The sequence below is a fragment of the Drosophila rhopaloa genome, unplaced genomic scaffold, assembly GCF_018152115.1.
Source record: "Drosophila rhopaloa isolate 14029-0021.01 unplaced genomic scaffold, ASM1815211v1 contig_167, whole genome shotgun sequence".
Taxonomy (NCBI): domain Eukaryota; kingdom Metazoa; phylum Arthropoda; class Insecta; order Diptera; family Drosophilidae; genus Drosophila; species Drosophila rhopaloa.
The window spans coordinates 9,752,857-9,774,074 of NW_025335047.1; the positions used below are offsets into that span (position 1 = coordinate 9,752,857).

Here is a 21,218-nt window from a genome sequence, read left to right on the forward strand (position 1 = left end):
TTATAAAATTTTATTAATAATAATGATTAAGTAAATTAGTAATTGTTTAAAATTTATATCACCATATGTTTATTATCAAAAATAATTTGGAAACATTACAGTAAATCTTTGTTAGTTAAACAGTTTTAAGTCGTTAAAAAATAAAAAATCGGGGTAAGAAAAATCCAAGGAAGATGACTTAATACTGAATAGATATGCATGATTAATGTGAGTAACAGTCCTTTATTATTTATTTGGCTTACTTATATTAATTCTTACGAATAATTATGAGTCAATGAAATGGGAGTGATGAAATTAGTTTAAAAATTTGGTTGAAACATTAACTGCTAATCGTCTTGGGCATTACCCAAAAGTTAATTATGAGATACTACAAGAACGGAAGATGACTTTTTCATTTTTATCTGAAAAAGAGCATAGCAGAACTGTGACTTACGTTATTTTTAACTCGAATTTAACATGCCACATTTATGCCAAAAATGTGTCAATGTACAAATTTCTTTTTTTAGACAATTACAAATTTCAAAGTTAATTTTAAGAAAACTAAAAACCGGAAGATGACCTTTTCATTATACCCGTTACTCGTAGAGTAAAAGGGTATATTGTATTCGTGCAAAAGTATGTAACAGCTAGAAGGAAGCGTTTCCGACCCTATAAAGTATATATATTCTTGATCAGGGTCACTAGCCGAGTCGATATAGCCATGTCCGTCTGTCCGTTTTTCCGTCTGTCTTTCCCTTTTTTTTTCCCTTTTTTTTTTCTTTTTTTTTTCCGTCCGTATGAACGCTGAGATCTCGGAAACTATAAAAGCTAGAAGATTGGCATTTTGCATGTAGATTTTAGGGTTCCTACGCAGCGCAAGTTTGTTTCAAAAAGGTGCCACGCCCCTTTAACGCCCACAATCGCTTATATACGATTTTAAAAATTTAAATATTTCGGAAAAGTAAAAATGCAGTTTTATTGTGTTTATCAATACCTATCGAAATGTAGAAGAAATTTTTCAAATCGGACCATTCGTTAAAAAGTTATGCGTGATCAAAGTTTCTATCTCCATCTCCCTCGCACTCCCTTTACCTGAGTAACGGGTATGTGATAGTCGGGGCGCCCGACTATAGCGTTCTCTCTTGTTTTGATCTGAAAAAGAGCAGAGCTGTGATGAACGTCATTAACATGTTAAATTGTGACCAATATTTAAAAAATGAGTCAATGGGAAATATTACATTTTAAAGACAATTAACAATTTTCCAATGTGTAAGAGTCTGCTCTTGGGAATTTGGGAATTTCATCTTCCGTTCGTTTAATATCTCATATACAAAAAAAGTTGACTAGCTCATTTTTATCATAGAAAGGGTTTAACTGGGTTTATAAGCTGACAGTACTGTGACCAATCTTTAAAGACAATTTGAAGAGAGAAAACTTTCATAGACAAGGATGATACAGTATATTAGGCCATGTATACAAAAAGCGTGCGACATCTGGTGGATCCCATTCAATGTGGGTCAAGATCAATCTACTGATCGCGTCAGTGGACAAAAATAGTGGCGAACCGCTCCATTATTTGTGCGCCGCGAACTCTCCACATAAATGTCTTCTATGGCAAATTACCATATGTAGCAATTGACCCTATTGTATAGTAAATATTTTCTTTAATCAAACGCAGCAATAAGAATTAATCAATTAAAAGACGAGAGCTCGTTTGCCAAATTAAAGTATAGTTGGAAATTAAAAATCCATTTCGCTCGGCTGCAGCAGACGGCGAAAATTCTGAAATATTCTAAAATATGATATATGTTCGCCTGGTATGTACGAATATAAACTGAATGTGCTGTGCCCCCGGCTAATGAAAAACAGCTTAAAAGATTCCGGGAAGAGCGATCGCCAGCGGGGCGTTGCAATGGGGCAGCAACTATGCAATCGGCAACGCTTGTTTTGTAATCAACAACAAACTGCCGGCACCCGAATGAAGGCAACATAAAACAGCAGCCAAAACGGCAAATCTTGCAACATACAGCCCCTAAAAGTCTGGGGCAAGTGAGTTCTGCAACACCATTATTACCATCACTAGACCGAACTGGCCATGCCCTATGTGTTGTGTTTACACAGCCACTGAATAAATACCTTCTTGGCTGGAGACCAACTATCGGGCTCTCTAATTAATTGTTCAGTCTAGCAAATCCCTTACTAGTCTTGGTCCACACTAAAAAGGGGTGAACATGCTGTCTGAATTAGGAAATACTGCTCAAAAGAGGCTCCGCTGCCTTTGGGATGTTAATGATCGAACCACTGGAGATCTCTAGGCGGATGCCACTGAAGCTGACCGCAATGTATCTATGTATCTGTCTATTCATCTATCTACTCATCTATGTTTGGTATCTCCGTCCAGATCAACATCGCATTGTATCATCTCAATAATTAACGCATTTAGATCATTAGGCAGCCGGCAGCACGCGCAGTCATAAACTTTTGTTTAGCAGTAAATGCCAAAATAGCAGCAATGCTGTTGCCTCACAGCAACATCAGATGGGATCCCCGCACTCGGATTCAGAATCACTCTCAGGTGCCCTTCCATGTGCAATTCCGATGGGTGATGGGTATAGCGACTGCAGACGGCCTCCAAGCGGATCGAAGATCAACGAGCGAGAGGCTGTGAAGGGCCCTAGACTGCGGATCAGTATCAAATCCGCAGCATCTCCACATGTTCGATGTCAGACTGTCTGTCTTTTCACCCATCCGTGCGTCCAACACGCGCAGACCTCTTAGTCAATTGCGTCTGTCCGTATATAATTGTGGGTGAGTGTGGCTGGTGTGTGTGTTGGTTTTTTATTTGTGTATGCTCGATTACATCCATTCAGCCGATTTCGCTCACCCACACTCACACACTTGATTGATAAATATTGATCCTGATTGAATGATCGAAAGCTTGCGAAAGCCCGAGACAGACATTCGTTCGATCCGCAAACCTCTGGAATTATTGAGAGCTCAGGCTTTTAAGTTCCATTGACAGCTGCTCAATCAAATCGAATCAAATATGTGGGCTAACTAAACAGAAACCTTTCTTAAAGAGCCACCTCACCCCGATTCCATGCCCTCATGGGTGATGTCTAAATTCTGGAAATTCGCAAAAATCAAACTCAATTACTTGCGCTGTCAATCAGCGGCAGGAATAGGAATACGAATCGAAATCGGAATCGGAATCGAGAGACATGCGTAAGAGGCATTTGTTGTACTCCCATAGTTTGCGTATCTCGAAGATACATTTCACTTAACTGTATGGCATATATCATCCATTCAGCAACAGCATAGACCAGCCACAATGACAGCACACGCAGATGGCGATGGCGATGGCAATGCCGATCTAGATGGGAATCGGGGATGACTATGGGGAAGGGTATAGAGATGGGGATGGTGATGGTGATGGGGATGTGGATGGGGATCGCTGGGAACTGGCCGACGTGCGTTGACCCTGAGACTAGCCCACGCCCACGCAACGCGAAAAATATAAACTAATAGTGGTTTATATATAGATGCACAGGGCAAAACGGGCCACCTAAAAGAAGACATATTTTCTTATTCATATTTTGTGTAACCTTGATCAATATGGATATTTCCCTTGAGTAAAAGTAAACAGGTAGCATATGTTAATAGTTATATTTTTATACAAACATTTTAATAATATTAAACAACTCTTGTGCATACCTATCTTTAATGCATTTTATTCAATTCCAAATACATTCCAAATTTAAGCTCCATTATTTTGACCAGTGTACTTCTATTCCTTGAGATGGAGAACGAATGGCGAATGCGGTAGCATACGGGCATGCAAATCGTATCCCATAGGCTTGCAAATATAGATGGGTATCATGTGGAATATACTTAAAGTGAGTTGAAATTAAAAACATTTTAAATGTAGCAGAAGTACAATGAGAAGCACAGCGCTATTGCCATAAAAAATGAGTGCCCGCTGAAAGGCAAGATCGTAAAATGGACTAAAATTCAAGTACATACGCGTGCATAGTTCAATTTCGTGGATCTGAACGGGCTCTTTGAACTGTCGGTGAGTCGGGGAAAGATATTAGACATCTGCAGATGGTTCCGGCCCTAATCGACCCCTGAACCGCTCCAGAAATTCGCGTTGGGCAAAACGGTTCAACACACGGCGATCGGCTTTCAGTAATGCAACGCCCCTTTTGGAGTTGGCCAGTGCACTGGCCAAAGACTTCAATTGAAAATTTTCATTTACACTCGGGCCGGGCCATTCAATGGATATGAATCGCTTTTATATAAGACCCAAAATTAATGTTTCTTTCTGAATAATTCTTCTGTTCATTGATTCCGAAAACGTAATTGAATGCAGCCATTACATTGCATGGGTACGAGTATTAAATTGTACATATATGAGTATGCCTGCAGGCGGTGTTCTGAAGTATTAGAAGCCGAGCATGGTGCCATAATGCAGAACTCGAGCCGAAATAATGTCGATTCTGCGCTGTGTCAGCGCTCTCTCCGATTACGGTATAAGTATATATGGCATATGGCCTGATGTCGATATGTGATGGCTTCACTTTTGTTTTCATCTGGCTGCCTAAGCCTAAGCCTTTGATTTGGCCATCAAAGGGGCTTATTTCGCAGAGCTGCACACGCTGCACACATTATACTCACCAAAATCGTACGACAATCATGAGTAAGTTCTTAAAGTGGAAAAAAAATATGGAAAAATTAAAAAAATCTTATGAATAATCATGCGATGAATAATTCAACATTTTTTGATGCAGTTAATAAAAATAATAATTTTGTTTTCTTAATTTTTAATAAAGCACTAAGTGACTCTAAAACTAATCATGGTATTTTATATTTTAAGCTAAAACTTATAAGTCATATTTGACAATCAATAATTAAAATATGTATGTTAAAAAATCTTTTTTGAATGAATCTGTTTATCAGGACTTTTTTGGTTTAATATATTTCTTTTAGAATTAAAACAAAAATGTATACAGTTTTAAATAAAATTTTTGAGTGAAACCTTCGAATTGAAAACCAATTTTCATACTTATAAATAAAAAAAAATGTTTTTTAATTTTTAATAGCGTTAAAATAGAGAGATTTACTTTAAGCTTAGGTTTATTTTATACAGATGTCTTAAGCAGCCAAAACTTTCTCTCAGTGTAATCACTCGGCACCACTTGACTGGGCCAGCTGTTGCCCCACTCTGAGCCACCGGTTGCACCACAGCTGCAGTGACAATCCAAACCGATTGGTGCGAAGATCACCTGCGTGGTTCTGCGGCTCGAGAAGATCGTGGGCTGTTGCACCCAGGACAGCTTGGTGGCATCGCCTTGAACCATTGACATTATTTGTGGCGCATTTTAATTACGCCAAGGGGTATGGAAATGCATACTGGCTAACTATGTAGATAACTGGCTGCTGGCCAGTTTTTGCCATTGCATAATGCATTTTGCTGGCAGGGAGCGGCACCGGAGATCGCAGATCGGAGGCCCGACTTCCCGTTTCGGTAGCGCCGGCAATTGTCACAATGATTTACAGGCACACCGCGTTGGCAGCTATAAATTGCTAAATGGCCATTACAGAATTAATTACACGGCTGCCGAAGAACCCCCTTTTTCAATGGCTAGAAACTCTGAGTCAGTGTCGATCGCAATTGACCTTTCGCCCCGCCTAGACTGCCGGCTGAAAATGAATTATTATCTTGTAATTGTCACGTATTACATAGTTGTGTGCAGATATGTTACTGCGATATTCCGAGCTGGATCAAAGTATGCAAAGCAGAACGAACAGAACCACTCGATGTCCATGTAACGAGCTTGTAACTCCGATGGTATTAAATTACACTGGCGTCGACATGACCAGACGCCCCGAGGTTGACAAAGTGTGTGAATAAAATAAGTTGTTTCCCTAACTAAATTAACGAAACAAAGGAAACCCACGGCCAAACACGACTAATGTACTTACAATACATACCGAAAGATATTATTAATGTGATTTATGGGCATGTTAGTGTTCATTAAATCAGTAAGAAATAGAAATTATCCATAAAGCTTTATCTAAACTATTATTAAGTATGGACAGGTCATATACTATCCAGATTTACAATCAATTAGCGTTTGGCTCATGAATTCCTGAGTCTCTTACAATCAGCATTAACAAACCAGAAATATCTCTGTCTCTTGTGTTTTTTCTCTGTTTAAATAAGGTTCTTGAATTACATAAATTTTTAAAGCTATTGCAAAAGAAATTTCAATGAATAAGTTGTTTAGTAATTCGATGTCAATTTCTGTTTGTGTTATTTAATATGCGAAACATTTGGCGTGTGCAGAAAACTCTATAACGAATTAATAAATGCATAAAAGACTTTGCTGGGCAAGCAAAATATAATATATCTATTATATGTAATGATTATATGTTAAGTCAGTTTTTATACCCTTGCAGAGGGTACTATAATTTTGGTCAAAAGTGTGCAACGCAGTGAAAGAGAGATCTCCGACCCTATAAAGTATATATATTCTTGATCAGGATCACCTCCTGAGTTGATATAAGCATGTCCGTCTGTCTGTCCGTCTGTCTGTCTCTACGCAAACTAGTCTCTCAGTTTTAAAGATATTGAATTGAAACTTTGCACACACCCTTCTTTCCTTTGCACGCAGTATATAAGTCGGAACGGCCGGGATCCGCCGACTATATCCTATAGCTGCCATATAACTGATTGATCGGAAATGCCATAACTTTGGTGTTTGTAAAGTTAGGAAGTTGATAAGGATCGGCCGACTATATCCTATAGCTGCTATAAAAATTGCCAACGCTAAAATGAAAAATTTTGATGCAGATTTTTTGAGAATCAAATTACGAGTCTTTATAGGTATGCCACTTTGAAATCGGATAAAATTTGGTAAAGTTATGGACTTCGGAAGTCCAGTTATAGGCCACCTTTTAACAACACATCGGAAACTTGGAAATAAATGACATGAAAATGGGTCAAAAATTGGACCAACGCTAAAATGAAAAATTTTGATGCAGATTTTTTGAGAATCGAATTAAGAGTCTTTAAAGGTATGCCACTTTAAAATCGGATAAAATTTGGTAAAGTTATGGACTTTGGGAGTCCAGTTATGGGCCACCTTTTAACAACACATCGGAGACATGAAAATTTGTCAAAAATTGGACCAACTCTAAAATGAAAAATTTTGATGCAGATTTTTTGAGAATCGAATTAGGAGTCTTTAGAGGTATGCCACTTTAAAATCGGATAAAATTTGGTAAAGTTATGGACTTTGGGAGTCCAGTTATGGGCCACCTTTTAACAACACATCGGAAACTTGGAAATAAATGACATGAAAATGGGTCAAAAATTGGATCAACTCTAAAATGAAAAATTTTGATGCAGATTTTTTGAGAATCGAATTAAGAGTCTTTAGAGGTATGCCACTTTAAAATCGGATAAAATTTGGTAAAGTTATGGACTTTGGGAGTCCAGTTATGGGCCACCTTTTAACAACACATCGGAAACTTGGAAATAAATGACATGAAAATGGGTAAAAATTGGACCAACGCTAAAATGAAAAATTTTGATGCAGATTTTTTGAGAATCAAATTAGGAGTCTTTATAGGTATGCCACTTTGAAATCGGATAAAATTTGGTAAAGTTATGGACTTCGGAAGTCCAGTTATGGGCCACCTTTTAACAACACATCGGAAACTTGGAAATAAATGACATGAAAATGGGTCAAAAATTGGATCAACTCTAAAATGAAAAATTTTGATGCAGATTTTTTGAGAATCGAATTAAGAGTCTTTAGAGGTATGCCACTTTAAAATCGGATAAAATTTGGTAAAGTTATGGACTTTGGAAGTCCAGTTATGGGCCACCTTTTAGTAATATAGGCATAGAAATCGAAATGTAGTCGATTTGTAATAACTGTAAGGGTATATAAATTTCGGCTTGCCGAAGTTTGCTTCTTTTCTTGTTTTTAATAAAATTTAACTAAAACACTGAATGAACTTGTCATATTTGTTCACCTTTTCCAACACTCAGTTGGTGCCCCTTTCAGTGGCAGTTGTCAGGTGGAAAATACTTGTATTTCGATTCGAAACCACCCCGTTGGCGAGTCGGCAACCACCGAAATGAGTGCCAGTGAGGGCATTAGTCTCCCAGGCAACCAGGACCCCAGTCCGCCGCGTGAAAAACATAAACAAAAGGCCAAGAAGGACCGAAAGAAGAAGTCCAGCAGTGCCAAAGAGAGGGCTCCTCCGAGTGCCATGGACGCGAAAGCCACTGCCAGCTACTTCAGCCTGAGCATCACGGGCCAAATAGTGTCCGCCACATTTCCCCTGGGTCCCGACAAGGAGTTCGTCTTCCTGCGCTACGAACTGGTCGCCGGTCCCGACTGGCAGTTGGCCTCCGGACCCCAGCACGGACTCACCCAGCTGGCCACCAACCGGAGGGGACACTTCAACGAGCCGGTGGTCTTCAACATGCCCATCGAGGTGACCTACAAGAGCACCAGTCCCTTTGGCTGTGGGTAAAACTGTGCATTAGTTCTATTGAAATGGAGTACAACATGTAGTTACAGAAGTAACAGATATATATTTTTAGCTTTACTATAAGTTATTGTGGTTTCTGTGATACATATGTCGAATAATTTGTTTGAAATAATATAATATGTGATTTCTATTTTATACACTTTAATTCTAACTAAAAATAGCAAACTAAGCAGACTATATTTTAGTAATTAATTAACAAGCTTTTATCATTAAATTTCCTTTTCTGCAATTCGAAATGGATTTAATGATCATGCAAAATAGAAAATATTAGTTATTTATTTTCTACACCCATAACTTAAAAGTGTCTAAAATTTTTTTTTGGCAGATAACTATTTTGTGATTACTTTTGATTAACTACAATTTTACTATTGGATTATAAAGTTTATGGACACAAATAAGGACATAATCTTAAGATCAAAAAACTTCTAGGATTCCTTTTAGGCCAAATAAGTGATATGTGAAATGATGGACTTACTTGTCTTTTCTGTTCTTTCAGGGCCCCAGATCCTGGTGAGCGTTTTCGGACGCAATGGAATGGGGCGGGAGACGCTCCTTGGCTACGCCCACCTCCACCTGCCTGTGTTCGGGAGTCGTCGTCCTGCGGAGCAAGCGGAGCAGCTGCAGGCTCCCATACTGATGCCCAAGTGCCCCAGCATGATGGCGGACATCACCAGTTGGCTGCTCCGCCGCGAGCCGGAACTGAAGGATCCCAAGGTCCTGCTGGACAACCTGAAGTGCAAGGGCCTGTCCATGGAGTCCTACGGCAGCCTGCAGTTCCAGCTGTCCTCCGTGATGCGAGGAGCCCGCAAACTGGGCTACCATTGGCATTCCTGAGGAGTCGACGATGTGTGTCAGTAAACGTGAACTTGGCGAGGCAGGAAAGCGTTTGTCTTAATCTAATTGCTGGGTGGGTGATGGCTGGTGGGTGGGTGATTTCTGGTGGGTGGGTGATGGCTGGTGGGTGGGTGATGGCTGGTGGGTGGCTGCCTCGAACTTGACCTTGTCCATCGTGGCCCGCTGGCGGCTAAGACGGTTTGCAAGTGACGCGACACTACTCGTAATCCGACGCAGCAAATTAGCGGCAATCGAAAGCCCAATTCGGATCGGTAGCTTTGGATTGGCCAAGTGCCCAAGTGCTTGGTAATTGGATTAGGGCAATTAGTCTAAGACGTTCTGGACACAAGTGGCCATATAAAGACCCGGCCAGGGTTCTGCCGCAGCCATTGCCGCCGAGTCCGCGTCCCGAGAGTCAGTCGTCCTGCTATGGACAGCGAGTAGCCATCCGCAGCAGAGTAGCCATCCAAATCCGAGTCTAAGTCCAAGTTCAGACGAAGCCACCACCGAACTAAGCCGAATCGAAACAGCAGCTCCGAAATGGTCAGCCTGAATCCACCGAGCTATGGCTTCATGCGCGATGGCCGCAATCTCAGCCTGGCGGAGAGCGTGCCCGCCGAGATCATGCACATGGTGGACCCCTACTGGTACCAGTGGCCCCCACTGGAGCCCATGTGGTTCGGCATCATTGGCTTCGTGATTGCCATCCTGGGCACCATGTCGCTGGCGGGCAACTTCATCGTGATGTACATCTTCACCTCGTCGAAGGGACTGCGCACCCCGTCCAACATGTTCGTGGTGAACCTGGCCTTCTCCGACTTCATGATGATGTTCACCATGTTCCCGCCGGTGGTGCTGAACGGCTTCTACGGCACCTGGATCATGGGTCCCTTCCTGTGCGAACTGTACGGCATGTTCGGCTCCTTGTTCGGCTGCGTGTCCATCTGGTCGATGACGCTGATCGCCTACGACAGGTACTGTGTGATCGTGAAGGGCATGGCCAGGAAGCCGCTGACCAACACCGCGGCGGTGCTCCGTCTCATGGTGGTGTGGACCATCTGCGGAGCCTGGGCTCTGATGCCGCTGTTCGGATGGAATCGCTACGTTCCCGAGGGAAATATGGTTAGATCTGCTAGAGTTAAAGATTTCAGATGGGGGATCACTTATAATACCTTTTCAGACCGCCTGTGGCACTGACTACTTCGCCAAGGATTGGTGGAATCGCTCCTACATCATTGTCTACTCGCTGTGGGTTTACCTCACGCCACTGATGACCATCATCTTCTCCTACTGGCACATCATGAAGGTGGGATGGGGTTACTTCATTAATTAACCAAGAAACTATCTAATGACTACTTCGCATTCCAGGCGGTGGCTGCCCACGAGAAGGCCATGCGGGAGCAGGCCAAGAAGATGAACGTGGCCTCCTTGCGGAACAGCGAGGCCGACAAGAGCAAGGCCATCGAGATCAAGCTGGCCAAGGTGGCCCTGACCACCATCTCGCTGTGGTTCTTCGCCTGGACCCCGTACACCATCATCAACTATGCGGGCATCTTCGAGTCCATGCACCTGAGTCCACTGAGCACCATCTGTGGATCGGTGTTCGCCAAGGCGAATGCGGTGTGCAATCCCATTGTCTACGGATTGAGGTGGGTGCTTTAGCCATCTATGCATTTGATTATACTCATTGTGTGGCATTTATCCCTCAGCCATCCCAAGTACAAGCAGGTCCTGCGGGAGAAGATGCCCTGCCTGGCCTGCGGCAAGGACGACCTCGCCGCGGACTCGAGGACACAGGCCACCGCGGAGATCAGCGAATCGCAGGCTTAGGGGAATCAGAGACGACGACTGCAGACGTAGGGAACTGACGGCTCTAGATCTACAAAGACTAAAACTATTTTGCAAATACACCTCAAGGAAAACCAAAAAAAAAAAAAAGATGGCATTAAAAAATGTAAAAAAAAATAATGTAAAAATATAACTGCAATTGATACAAAATCAAAGGACCCCGCGTAATGACTTACTAAATAGTGCCCCAAAGAAGTTAGTGCCTTTATTGGTTTATTAACATTTCAAACATTTCAACCATTTCGCCATTGCCATCGGATCACATGAGTCATTAGTTCAAATCAAAGCCAGTTTCGTTATCAGTTCAGATATCAGGATCAGGATCAGGATCGGGGGAAGTCCTTAGCGGTAGTAGGTCTGTAAGCCGAGGTCTATCAAGGTGCCATTGTTGCGCCTCTCTCGCAACTCCTGGGTGAAGAGGGCTCGTCCTTGCAGCAGGATGAAGTCGATGAGCCTTCTGTCCGAGCTCTGACGCAGTGCATCCGGGTCGGATCGCTTGCGAAGGTAGTTAAAACAGCAGGTGCTAAGGGAAGTCATGGTATGTTAATTAAAAACAAGAGTTTTAAGCATGCATCCTTTTGAAATCTAAATGTTAGCCCTTTTCTTTGACCAAACTGTAGTCTAACTTATCTTCTAAATCCCTAAAAACCCTCTAGAAATCTTAGCAAAAGTTAGGATTGTTGAGGGAGCTGCTACATAAAAATATTAACTTACCGAAAATGCTTGGTTCCGCAGGCGCTGGCACACTCCTTGCCGCAAGTGTCGCATTTGATGGCCCTCGAGCTGGGGCACATCAACCATATGCCTGGCAATAATCAGGATTAATAGTTAGGTATTGGTAACAACTCATAGCTTTCAACTCACATAGCAATATGATCTGGAAATGGGCCAGCCAATGCATGGTTGGCTTGGTCTTTGGTCGGGGACTTGCTCAAAAGGTTGTGTCGCTCATAAGATCCTCTATTGGAGTCCTGTGCCGTGTGCCAGAGAAATCGCAACTGAAAGGACCGAGATGCCGGCCATCGAACTTATATACACGCCTGCCCCAGGACATCCGCCCACTTAGGGATTCCTCCATTCAAAGTGGTCAATGAAGCGATGTGGCGATGGATAACCAGGAGGAGGATTCGGGCGAGTATGTGGACACGCAGTGCATAATAAATAGCAGCTCGCAGACAATTGCAGCTTGCGCAACAAGTTTATGGGGTTATTTTGGGGTTGTGGTGGCTGGGCAGCCGCAAATCAAAATCAGAGCAGCTGCACACAGGTTGTAAAAAGTTTTGAAACGGGCTGGCAGGCGACCAGTTTAGCATATTAAAAATATTATATTTATGAAAGAGCACGAGTGCGAGAAAAGTACTAAGTAATTTACACTTACAAAATGTACGATATTCCCTCAAACGAAATATAATAATGCCGTTACTAAATTAAGATTTATCTTGTTTTATGGCTTTTATAATTTATTTAGAATAAATTATGTAGAGGAAAACGCATTAGACACGTTTAATAAGCTAAAATATTAGTCCAATGCCATATTTGTAACGTCTTTTTTACGATATAACGATATACGATATTGAACATATTTTCCAAGATGTGGCAACGCAAAAAGCCTGTTGGTAGTCCGGCAACTCAGGGGTAACATATCCCGCAACAACAAAGCAAACAATTGCTTCAATTCTTTTATTTTGTGCAGTTTCTTTTCATTTCCGTATAACATCTGCATTCTTGATATATAAACTTTATTTTTTTTTTTTTTGCCTTATTACAATATTTTTATTATTTAATTTATTCCAACTGTAAGTTGATACTTGACTTCGAGTTAACTAAACAACTTAATTCAAAAAACAGTTATAAACAAAATATTTTCATAACGGTTTGAATTGTAGCGGAGACGCAATCCCAAGAACGCGTTTCCCAACACCGTTTCACATTGAGCGGCCTGCCAGCTTGTTTTCTTCGGAGCTCTGCCAGATTGAACATTCCTGCTCTAAATAACAGACATAAATAAGGATAAAAATAGGGATATGTGGGAACCGCCGCGACTGAGCGCATCCTTGCGCACCAAAACGGAGCTGGAGGCCCGGAGCCGCCGCTTCAATATCCTGCGCCAGGCGCGAACTGCCTCCACGGCGTCCACGACGACACACAGCCAAGAGTGAGTTGAGATTTCACCACCTGTGAAATTCCCCTGAACCCATGTGCCTTCCTTCCAGCAAGGAGGAGCAGACCATCGCCAAGCTGCTGGCCCAGATGCCGCTGGGGAAGCAACCCGCCGCCAAGGTGCAGCTGCAGAAGCTGCGCAACCTTGTCCAGGAGTGCATGGGCTACGAAGAACAGCCACAGGTGGTGGAGCACGCCGCCCTCTACCTCTTCTGGCTGCTCCTCGAGCAGCGGGTGCTCCTGGTGGCCACCACCCACCGGCTGCACGGCACCTTCGGCCAGACCTTCGACCGCAAGAAGACCCAAATCCACGACTGCGTCCTGGCCATCGGCGATCTGCTGGAGGAGCACGAACGGGCCGGGCTCAAACGCTGGCAGCAGGCGCAGCGCAAGGCCCCTGGAGTGGGTCCTCTTTGGGGCGCCCACATCCACGTGAAGTGCACGCCCTCGGAGTGGATGGACATCAGCCTGCTGACGGACCTGGCCCCGGATGCCCTGCTCAAGAACCGCACCGTCAACAAGTTCTCCATGAAGTACAAATCCAAGACTGCACCGGCGGTGTCCAAGAGCACTGAGGCCGCCAAGCTGAGTCCGGAGTTGCAGACCCTGCTGGGGATTTCGGAAAAACTGGACGACGAGCACCTGTTGAATCGCGTGGGTGACATTCTCGGCTCCAAGCGCAGCAGTGAGGAGCTTCAGAACGAGCTCATGGAGCTGCTGGGCTTCGATCACTTTGAACTGGTGGGAAAGCTGCTCCAAGAGCGCGACAAGATTGCCCGGCAATTGGACCAGTTTGCCACTCGATCCCGGCGTGTCAAGGAGGTGAAACAGAAGCGCGTCCAGACGGCGGCCAGTGGAGGAGCGGCTGAGCGACGACCCACTGTTGCCAGCGCCGTGGTGGTGCAATCAGCCCAGGAGAAGCAGCTGGGCAAGATGCAGCGACGGGAGGAGAAGAAGCTGCAGCGCATCATGCGAAGCATCAAGGACGAAGAGCCAGAAGACGATCCGAACTGTGCGGTGGCCGTTTCCGTCCAGCAACTGCGCATGCAGCATCAGCGAAAGCTTCTGGAGGCAGCCCAACGGGAGCCATTGCTGCTCAGCACCAAGGCGGCAAAGGCGGAGCATAAACAGTCCTCGTACAACCAGCCCATCCACTACCCTTATGTGTTTGACAGCCAGCTTTTGGCGAAACAGCACGCCGGATTCATTGGCGGCAGCCGGATAACATTGCCCGACAATGCCCAGCGTGTGGACAACAAGCAGTGGGAGGAGGTCAAGATCCCGGCAAGCGAACCACCTCCACTTACTGTCGGCAATAAGCGCATCAAAATCGAAGAGCTGGACGACGTGGGAAGACTGGCCTTTGCCAACTGCAAGGAACTCAATCGCATCCAATCAGTGGTATATCCAGTGGCCTACCACAGCAACGAAAACATGTTGGTGTGTGCGCCCACGGGAGCCGGAAAGACCAACGTGGCCATGTTATCCATTGTACACACAATCCGTTGTCACCTGGAGCAGGGAATAATCAACCGGGACGAGTTCAAAATCGTGTACATAGCTCCAATGAAGGCTCTGGCTTCCGAAATGGTTGATAACTTCTCCAAGCGCCTGAAATCTCTACAAATCGTTGTGCGCGAACTGACGGGCGACATGCAACTGACCAAGGCGGAGATGGCAGCCACCCAGATACTGGTCACCACGCCGGAGAAGTGGGATGTGGTCACCAGAAAGGGTAAGCTGGCTGAAATATTGGTAGGACTTAATGATAATCGAATTTCATTGCAGGTAGCGGAGATGTGGCTTTGATAAGCCTGGTAAAACTACTCATCATTGATGAAGTTCACCTGCTGCACGGCGAGCGAGGCCCGGTTGTGGAGGCACTGGTGGCCCGCACCCTCCGCCTCGTCGAGTCTTCGCAGTCTATGATTCGCATTGTGGGTCTATCCGCCACCCTGCCAAATTACATCGATGTGGCCCATTTCCTGCGTGTGAATCCCATGAAGGGCCTCTTCTATTTTGACTCCCGCTTCCGACCTGTTCCACTGGACACCAATTTCGTTGGCATTAAGTCGGTCAAGCCACTGCAGCAGATCGCCGACATGGACCAGTGCTGCTACCAGAAGTGCGCCGAGATGGTGAAGGAAGGCCACCAGGTAATGGTCTTCGTCCATGCCCGAAATGCCACTGTACGAACGGCGAATGTGATCCGCGAACTAGCCCAGCAGAACAATACCAGTGCCATCTTCCTGCCCAACGACTCGAATGCCCACGGACTGGCCATGCGATCGATACAGAGAAGCCGGAACAAGCAGCTGGTGGACCTGTTCTCCTGCGGCCTGGCCATGCATCATGCGGGAATGTTGCGCGCGGACCGTCAGATGGTTGAGAAGTACTTTGTGGATGGCCACATCTCGGTACTGGTCTGCACGGCCACCCTCGCCTGGGGTGTCAATCTGCCGGCACACGCAGTCATTATTCGAGGTACGGATATCTACGATGCCAAACACGGCAGCTTCGTGGACCTGGGCATTCTCGACGTGCTGCAGATCTTTGGACGCGCCGGTCGACCGCAATTCGACAAAAGTGGAGTGGGTACCATCATCACCAGCTATGATAAGCTCAACCACTACCTGTCGCTGCTAACCAATCAATTTCCCATCGAGTCCAACTTTGTAAATTGCCTGGCTGACAATCTCAATGCGGAGATCGGTTTGGGCACCATTACCAATGTGGAGGAAGCTATCGAGTGGCTCAGTTACACGTGAGTTAATTCCTTAATCGAAGTTTACTTACAACATATTTATTATAATTTTTAATTATACATTTTAGTTACTTGTTTGTGCGAATGCGAATCAATCCCCATGTCTACGGCATAGAGTATGCGGAACTGCAGAAGGATCCCACGCTGGAGGCACGCCGCCGAGCTCTCATTATGTCCGCCTCGATGAGTCTGGACAAGGCTCGGATGATGCGCTTTAACCAGCGTACCATGGACATGAATATAACTGATTTGGGCCGCACTGCCTCGCATTTTTACATTAAGTACGATACTGTAGAGACTTTCAATGAGCTGATGAAGCCATTTATGAACGAGGCTGAGATATTGGCCATGATTTCCCAGGCGCAGGAGTTCCAGCAGCTTAAAGTACGCGATGATGAAATGGAAGAACTGGACGAGCTGAGGAGCTACTATTGCAAGATAAAGCCTTACGGAGGTAGTGAGAATATTCACGGCAAGGTAACTATCAAACCCTATATACTACTTTTTTCCCTTTTAAACAAAATTTTCCCTTCAGGTCAACATTCTTATTCAGACATATCTTTCCAATGGCTATGTGAAGTCCTTCTCACTAAGCTCGGACATGTCCTACATCACCACAAATATAGGAAGAATTACTAGGGCCCTGTTTTCCATTGTATTGAGGCAGAATAATGCGGTACTAGCAGGACGCATGCTGCAGCTTTGCAAGATGTTTGAACGTCGGCAATGGGATCTTGACAGCCACCTGCGACAGTTCCCAGCGATTAACGCCGAAACCATCGACAAGTTGGAACGCCGTGGCTTGAGTGTCTACCGGCTAAGGGACATGGAGCAGCGGGAACTGAAGGAGTGGCTGCGAAGCGATCGCTATGCCGAGCTGGTTATCCGCTCCGCACAGGAGTTGCCCATGCTGGAGGTGGAGGCGAGTTTGCAGCCTATCACTCGAACGGTGCTGCGTATTAAGGTTGACATCTGGCCCAGTTTCACGTGGAACGACCGCGTTCACGGCAAGACGAGCCAGAGCTTCTGGCTGTGGATAGAGGATCCCGAGTCCAACTACATTTACCACTCGGAGCTGTTCCAGGTCAGCCGGAAGTTGGTGATGAGCGGTCAGGCACAGCAGCTTGTGATGACCATCCCTCTGAAGGAGCCACTGCCGCCGCAATACTATATTCGAGTGAGCAGCGATAGCTGGCTTGGCAGCACCACCTGCATACCACTGTCATTCCAACACCTAGTTCTGCCAGAACATCATCCGCCGCTGACGGAACTTCTGCCTCTCCGCCCGCTGCCAGTCAACTGCCTCAAGAACGTCCTCTACGAGTCGCTCTACAAATTCACACACTTCAATCCCATTCAGACGCAAATCTTCCACTGCCTTTACCACACTGATAACAACGTGCTTCTAGGCGCTCCCACCGGCAGTGGCAAAACAATCGTAGCGGAGATAGCGATCTTCAGGGCACTCAACCAGAATCCCAAGTGCAAAGTGGTGTACATCGCTCCGCTTAAGGCTTTGGTGAAGGAGCGCATCTCGGATTGGGAGCAACGTTTCCAGCGCTCTTCGCTGGGCCTAAAAGTGGTGGAACTGACGGGCGACGTTACTCCAGACATCCAGGCTATTCGGGAGTCGCAGCTAATCGTGACCACGCCGGAGAAGTGGGATGGAATCAGTCGCTCCTGGCAGACACGCGAGTATGTGCAGCATGTTTCCCTGATCGTCATCGATGAGATCCACTTGCTGGGCGAGGATCGAGGACCGGTCATCGAAGTGATTGTCTCGCGCACAAACTTCATTAGTTCCCACACGGGTCGGGCTATCCGAATCGTTGGATTATCCACAGCCCTAGCCAATGCCCAGGACCTGGCCAACTGGTTGGGCATCACCAAAATGGGTCTGTACAACTTTAAGCCCTCAGTGCGACCGGTTCCTTTGCAGGTGCATATCAACGGCTTCCCGGGAAAGCACTACTGCCCCCGAATGGCCACCATGAACCGACCCACATTCCAAGCCATTCGCACCTACTCCCCGTGTGAGCCCACCATAGTGTTTGTCTCCTCGCGAAGGCAGACGAGACTGACTGCCCTGGACCTTATCACATTCGTGGCTGGTGACTCCAATCCCAAGCAGTTCCTGCACATCGCCGAGAATGAAATGGAGCTGATCCTGCAGAACATTCGCGACCAGAACCTCAAATTCTGCCTAGCCTTCGGCATTGGCCTGCATCACGCCGGTCTGCAAGAGCAGGATCGCAAGTGTGTGGAGGAGCTGTTCCTCAACCGGAAGATCCAGGTGCTGGTGGCAACCGCCACGCTGGCGTGGGGTGTCAACTTGCCTGCCCATCTGGTGGTGATCAAAGGCACGGAATACTTCGACGGCAAGGTGAAGAAGTACGTGGACATGCCCATCACGGATGTGCTGCAAATGATGGGTCGAGCTGGACGGCCGCAGTTTGACAACGAAGGCGTGGCAGTGGTCCTGGTGCACGACGAAAAGAAGAACTTCTACAAGAAGTTCCTATACGATCCATTCCCCGTGGAGTCCAGTCTGCTGGGTGTGCTGCCGGAGCACATTAACGCCGAGGTCGTGGCCGGAACAGTTCAGTCAAAGCAGGCGGCCTTAGACTACCTTACGTGGACGTACTTCTTCAGGCGGCTACTCCGGAATCCGTCGTACTATCAGCTGCAGGGCGTGGAGCCGGAGAACGTCAACGCCTTTATGTCCAATCTGGTGGAGCGCGTGGTGTACGAACTTTCCGGTGCCGCCTGTCTGGTGGAGCGTGATGGATGCCTGGTGCCAACCTTTTTGGGGCGAATCAGTTCCTACTACTATCTGTCGTACCGCACAATGAAGCACTTTCTGGAGGACCTGCAGCCGGGCATGAGCACCAAGGAAGTTCTCCTCGCCATCGCCGATTCCTACGAATTCGACCAGCAACCCGTCCGTCACAACGAGGACAAGTACAACGAGCAGATGGCCGAGATGAGTCGCTTCAGGCCTCCATCTGCCTCCTGGGATTCTCCGTACACCAAAACGTTTTTGCTACTCCAGGCCCACTTCACCCGCCAGTCGCTTCCGAATTCGGACTACCTGACGGACACCAAGTCAGCCCTGGACAACGCCACTCGAGTGATGCAGGCCATGGTGGACTACACGGCGGAACGGGGATGGCTATCCACCACCTTGGTGGTGCAGCAGCTGATGCAATGCGTCATCCAGGCCCGCTGGTTCGATGGCAGCGAGTTCCTCACACTGCCAGGAGTAAACGAGGAAAACCTCGATGCCTTTTTGAGCATACCACACGATGATCACGACTATTTGACACTGCCCGTTCTTAAGGAGCTGTGCAGAAAGGAGTACGAAGTACTGGCAAGACCGCTGCGAGATGCCTTTGAGGAGCACAAAATCGAGCAGATGTATAAGGTAAGTTTTGAAGACTTTATGCCGTGGGTTAATCTCTAATAGCTCTTTGTTAATCTTGCAGGTGATCCAAGATTTTCCTGAGATAGCATTGCAAATATCCGTAGAGGGTCGCTATATGGAGAACGAGTACGCCAAACGACCGCTGTCACTATCCGAAGGCACAAAGGGCGAATGGATGCCACTGCATGCCAATGAGGATTATGTCCTCACAGTGAATCTACAGCGTCTCAATGCCGGTGGACAGCGGAGAGCTGGTGGCCAAAGCTACACGGTACACTGCCCCAAATACCCCAAGCCCAAGAACGAAGCCTGGTTCCTGACCCTGGGCTCACAGGCCAGTGACGAACTGCTGGCCATGAAGCGGGTATCGATTCGCGGACAGCGCTGCTCCAACCGCATATCCTTCCAGGCGACTCCGCGACGCGGACGTCTGCAGCTCACTTTGTACTTGATGTCCGACTGCCTGATTGGCTTCGACCAGCAGTATGACCTGCAATTCGAGATTATCGATGCGAAAGAAGTCTAGGGGTCCCATTAGAAAGTATATCTAAGACGAATATCGTAGCATTCTGTAGATTTGAGGCTTATCTTTTAGTAAATGGTGTTTAGCGATTATTCGATGAGTGGCCGGAATGAATTCCCGTTGATTCATATGTCTTATGAACGTCTTTCACAGCCACTGTTAGAGGACCTTAAGTTTGTAGTAAAACTGAACTTGCGTATTTATTGTGTGATCCTCCAAATATGTATAACATTTTTATCATTAGTAACTTGCTTCGTCACGAAGCTTCTTTGTTATTCGACCATGATGAACTGGCATGCATAAATGAAAAACTTTCTATGAATTTAAGATGTAATGATTTTTATTAAATGAAGTTAATAAATTTTGTATTTAAAGCTCAATGAAATCTGTTTTTTAATGAAAAACTGTTGGCATTTGAATTACAACTTTTTGGGATTTTAATACAAATTTGTATAAGAACTTTAAATATAATTAAAAACCATTTTTCAATGTTTCCATGTTAAAAAGAAAGTGTTAAATAAAGCAATGAAAGTCTACAGAATCAAGAGCTCCAGCATAGGCATCCCTTGAAAATATTAATCATTAATCCTTAAGTTTTGTTTGTATTCCCAAAAAGCGTTTTTAATTGTTCAAACACAACAGCCAGAAACCATTTGCTTTGCCCGCTGCTAAGTTATTCGCTGCGGAAATATGTAAACGACCCACCTCATCCAGATGTATTGTTTACGTGAGGCGTCTTTTAATGGCGAGTTTTATCTGAGTCCTGCCCATTTCATGACCCGCTTCCCATCCCCACACATGGCGCTGAGAAATGTGAGCATATTCCAGTGATTAATGCAGATGCCCACCGCATCGGGCCAATGCGAATCCGCTGGTCCCCAAGGGGAGTCCTTGGGCGGCGGGCGGATAAGGAGCTGGTCTCCTCCCGCAACGTTTGAGTAATTAAACTTGATTAATTGTCTAGTCAGCATGAAGGTAAAAATCGGCTTACCCACGATAACAAAACGGAAATGGAAATTAATTAATATGAGGCTAAATAAAACAGAAAGAAATAATGAACAAGTTTACTTTGGCAAATCGTGGCTGCATACTCTGGGGATATTCGATGGTTGATC

The 21,218-nt window shown here is 45.6% G+C and overlaps 4 protein-coding genes across 4 annotated transcripts; 3 read left to right on the forward strand and 1 right to left on the reverse strand.

Moving 5' to 3' along the window:
* The first annotated feature begins 8,068 nt into the window (after positions 1-8,068).
* On the forward strand, positions 8,069-9,436 carry LOC108044701 (B9 domain-containing protein 1). The gene is made up of 2 exons (XM_017123796.2): positions 8,069-8,524; positions 9,047-9,436. Exons 1-2 carry the CDS (start codon positions 8,131-8,133, stop codon positions 9,382-9,384), a joined length of 732 nt encoding a protein of 243 aa, XP_016979285.1. The 5' UTR covers positions 8,069-8,130; the 3' UTR covers positions 9,385-9,436.
* Positions 9,437-9,758: 322 nt separating this feature from the next.
* On the forward strand, positions 9,759-11,387 carry LOC108044700 (opsin Rh6). The gene is made up of 4 exons (XM_017123795.2): positions 9,759-10,506; positions 10,565-10,690; positions 10,753-11,033; positions 11,094-11,387. Exons 1-4 carry the CDS (start codon positions 9,925-9,927, stop codon positions 11,212-11,214), a joined length of 1,110 nt encoding a protein of 369 aa, XP_016979284.1. The 5' UTR covers positions 9,759-9,924; the 3' UTR covers positions 11,215-11,387.
* A 28-nt stretch (positions 11,388-11,415) lies between these two features.
* LOC108044685 (trissin) lies at positions 11,416-12,206 on the reverse strand. The gene is made up of 3 exons (XM_017123761.2): positions 12,097-12,206; positions 11,947-12,037; positions 11,416-11,755 (listed from the first exon to the last, which is right to left on the reverse strand). The coding sequence occupies exons 1-3, from the start codon at positions 12,131-12,133 to the stop codon at positions 11,575-11,577; spliced, it is 309 nt and encodes a 102-aa protein (XP_016979250.1). The 5' UTR covers positions 12,134-12,206; the 3' UTR covers positions 11,416-11,574.
* A 986-nt stretch (positions 12,207-13,192) lies between these two features.
* LOC108044708 (activating signal cointegrator 1 complex subunit 3) lies at positions 13,193-20,470 on the forward strand. Its single transcript, XM_017123809.2, has 6 exons — positions 13,193-13,387; positions 13,446-15,127; positions 15,181-16,156; positions 16,225-16,633; positions 16,692-19,580; positions 19,642-20,470. The coding sequence occupies exons 1-6, from the start codon at positions 13,257-13,259 to the stop codon at positions 20,104-20,106; spliced, it is 6,552 nt and encodes a 2,183-aa protein (XP_016979298.2). The 5' UTR covers positions 13,193-13,256; the 3' UTR covers positions 20,107-20,470.
* The last annotated feature ends 748 nt before the right edge of the window (positions 20,471-21,218 follow it).

Excerpts from the sequence above, each read along its gene's own strand:
- LOC108044701 (XM_017123796.2), top strand. The coding sequence starts at position 8,131 with ATGAGTGCCAGTGAGGGCATTAGTCTCCCAGGCAACCAGGACCCCAGT. Across the intron at positions 8,525-9,046 it reads GAGCACCAGTCCCTTTGGCT|GGCCCCAGATCCTGGTGAGC; the intron begins GTGGGTAAAACT and ends CTGTTCTTTCAG.
- LOC108044700 (XM_017123795.2), top strand. The coding sequence starts at position 9,925 with ATGGTCAGCCTGAATCCACCGAGCTATGGCTTCATGCGCGATGGCCGC. Across the intron at positions 10,507-10,564 it reads ACGTTCCCGAGGGAAATATG|ACCGCCTGTGGCACTGACTA; the intron begins GTTAGATCTGCT and ends ATACCTTTTCAG. Across the intron at positions 10,691-10,752 it reads CCTACTGGCACATCATGAAG|GCGGTGGCTGCCCACGAGAA; the intron begins GTGGGATGGGGT and ends TTCGCATTCCAG.
- LOC108044685 (XM_017123761.2), bottom strand. The coding sequence starts at position 12,133 with ATGCATTGGCTGGCCCATTTCCAGATCATATTGCTAT. Across the intron at positions 12,038-12,096 it reads TTTCCAGATCATATTGCTAT|GCATATGGTTGATGTGCCCC; the intron begins GTGAGTTGAAAG and ends GATTATTGCCAG. Across the intron at positions 11,756-11,946 it reads TGCGGAACCAAGCATTTTCG|CACCTGCTGTTTTAACTACC; the intron begins GTAAGTTAATAT and ends GACTTCCCTTAG.
- LOC108044708 (XM_017123809.2), top strand. The coding sequence starts at position 13,257 with ATGTGGGAACCGCCGCGACTGAGCGCATCCTTGCGCACCAAAACGGAG. Across the intron at positions 15,128-15,180 it reads GGATGTGGTCACCAGAAAGG|GTAGCGGAGATGTGGCTTTG; the intron begins GTAAGCTGGCTG and ends ATTTCATTGCAG. Across the intron at positions 19,581-19,641 it reads AAATCGAGCAGATGTATAAG|GTGATCCAAGATTTTCCTGA; the intron begins GTAAGTTTTGAA and ends TTAATCTTGCAG.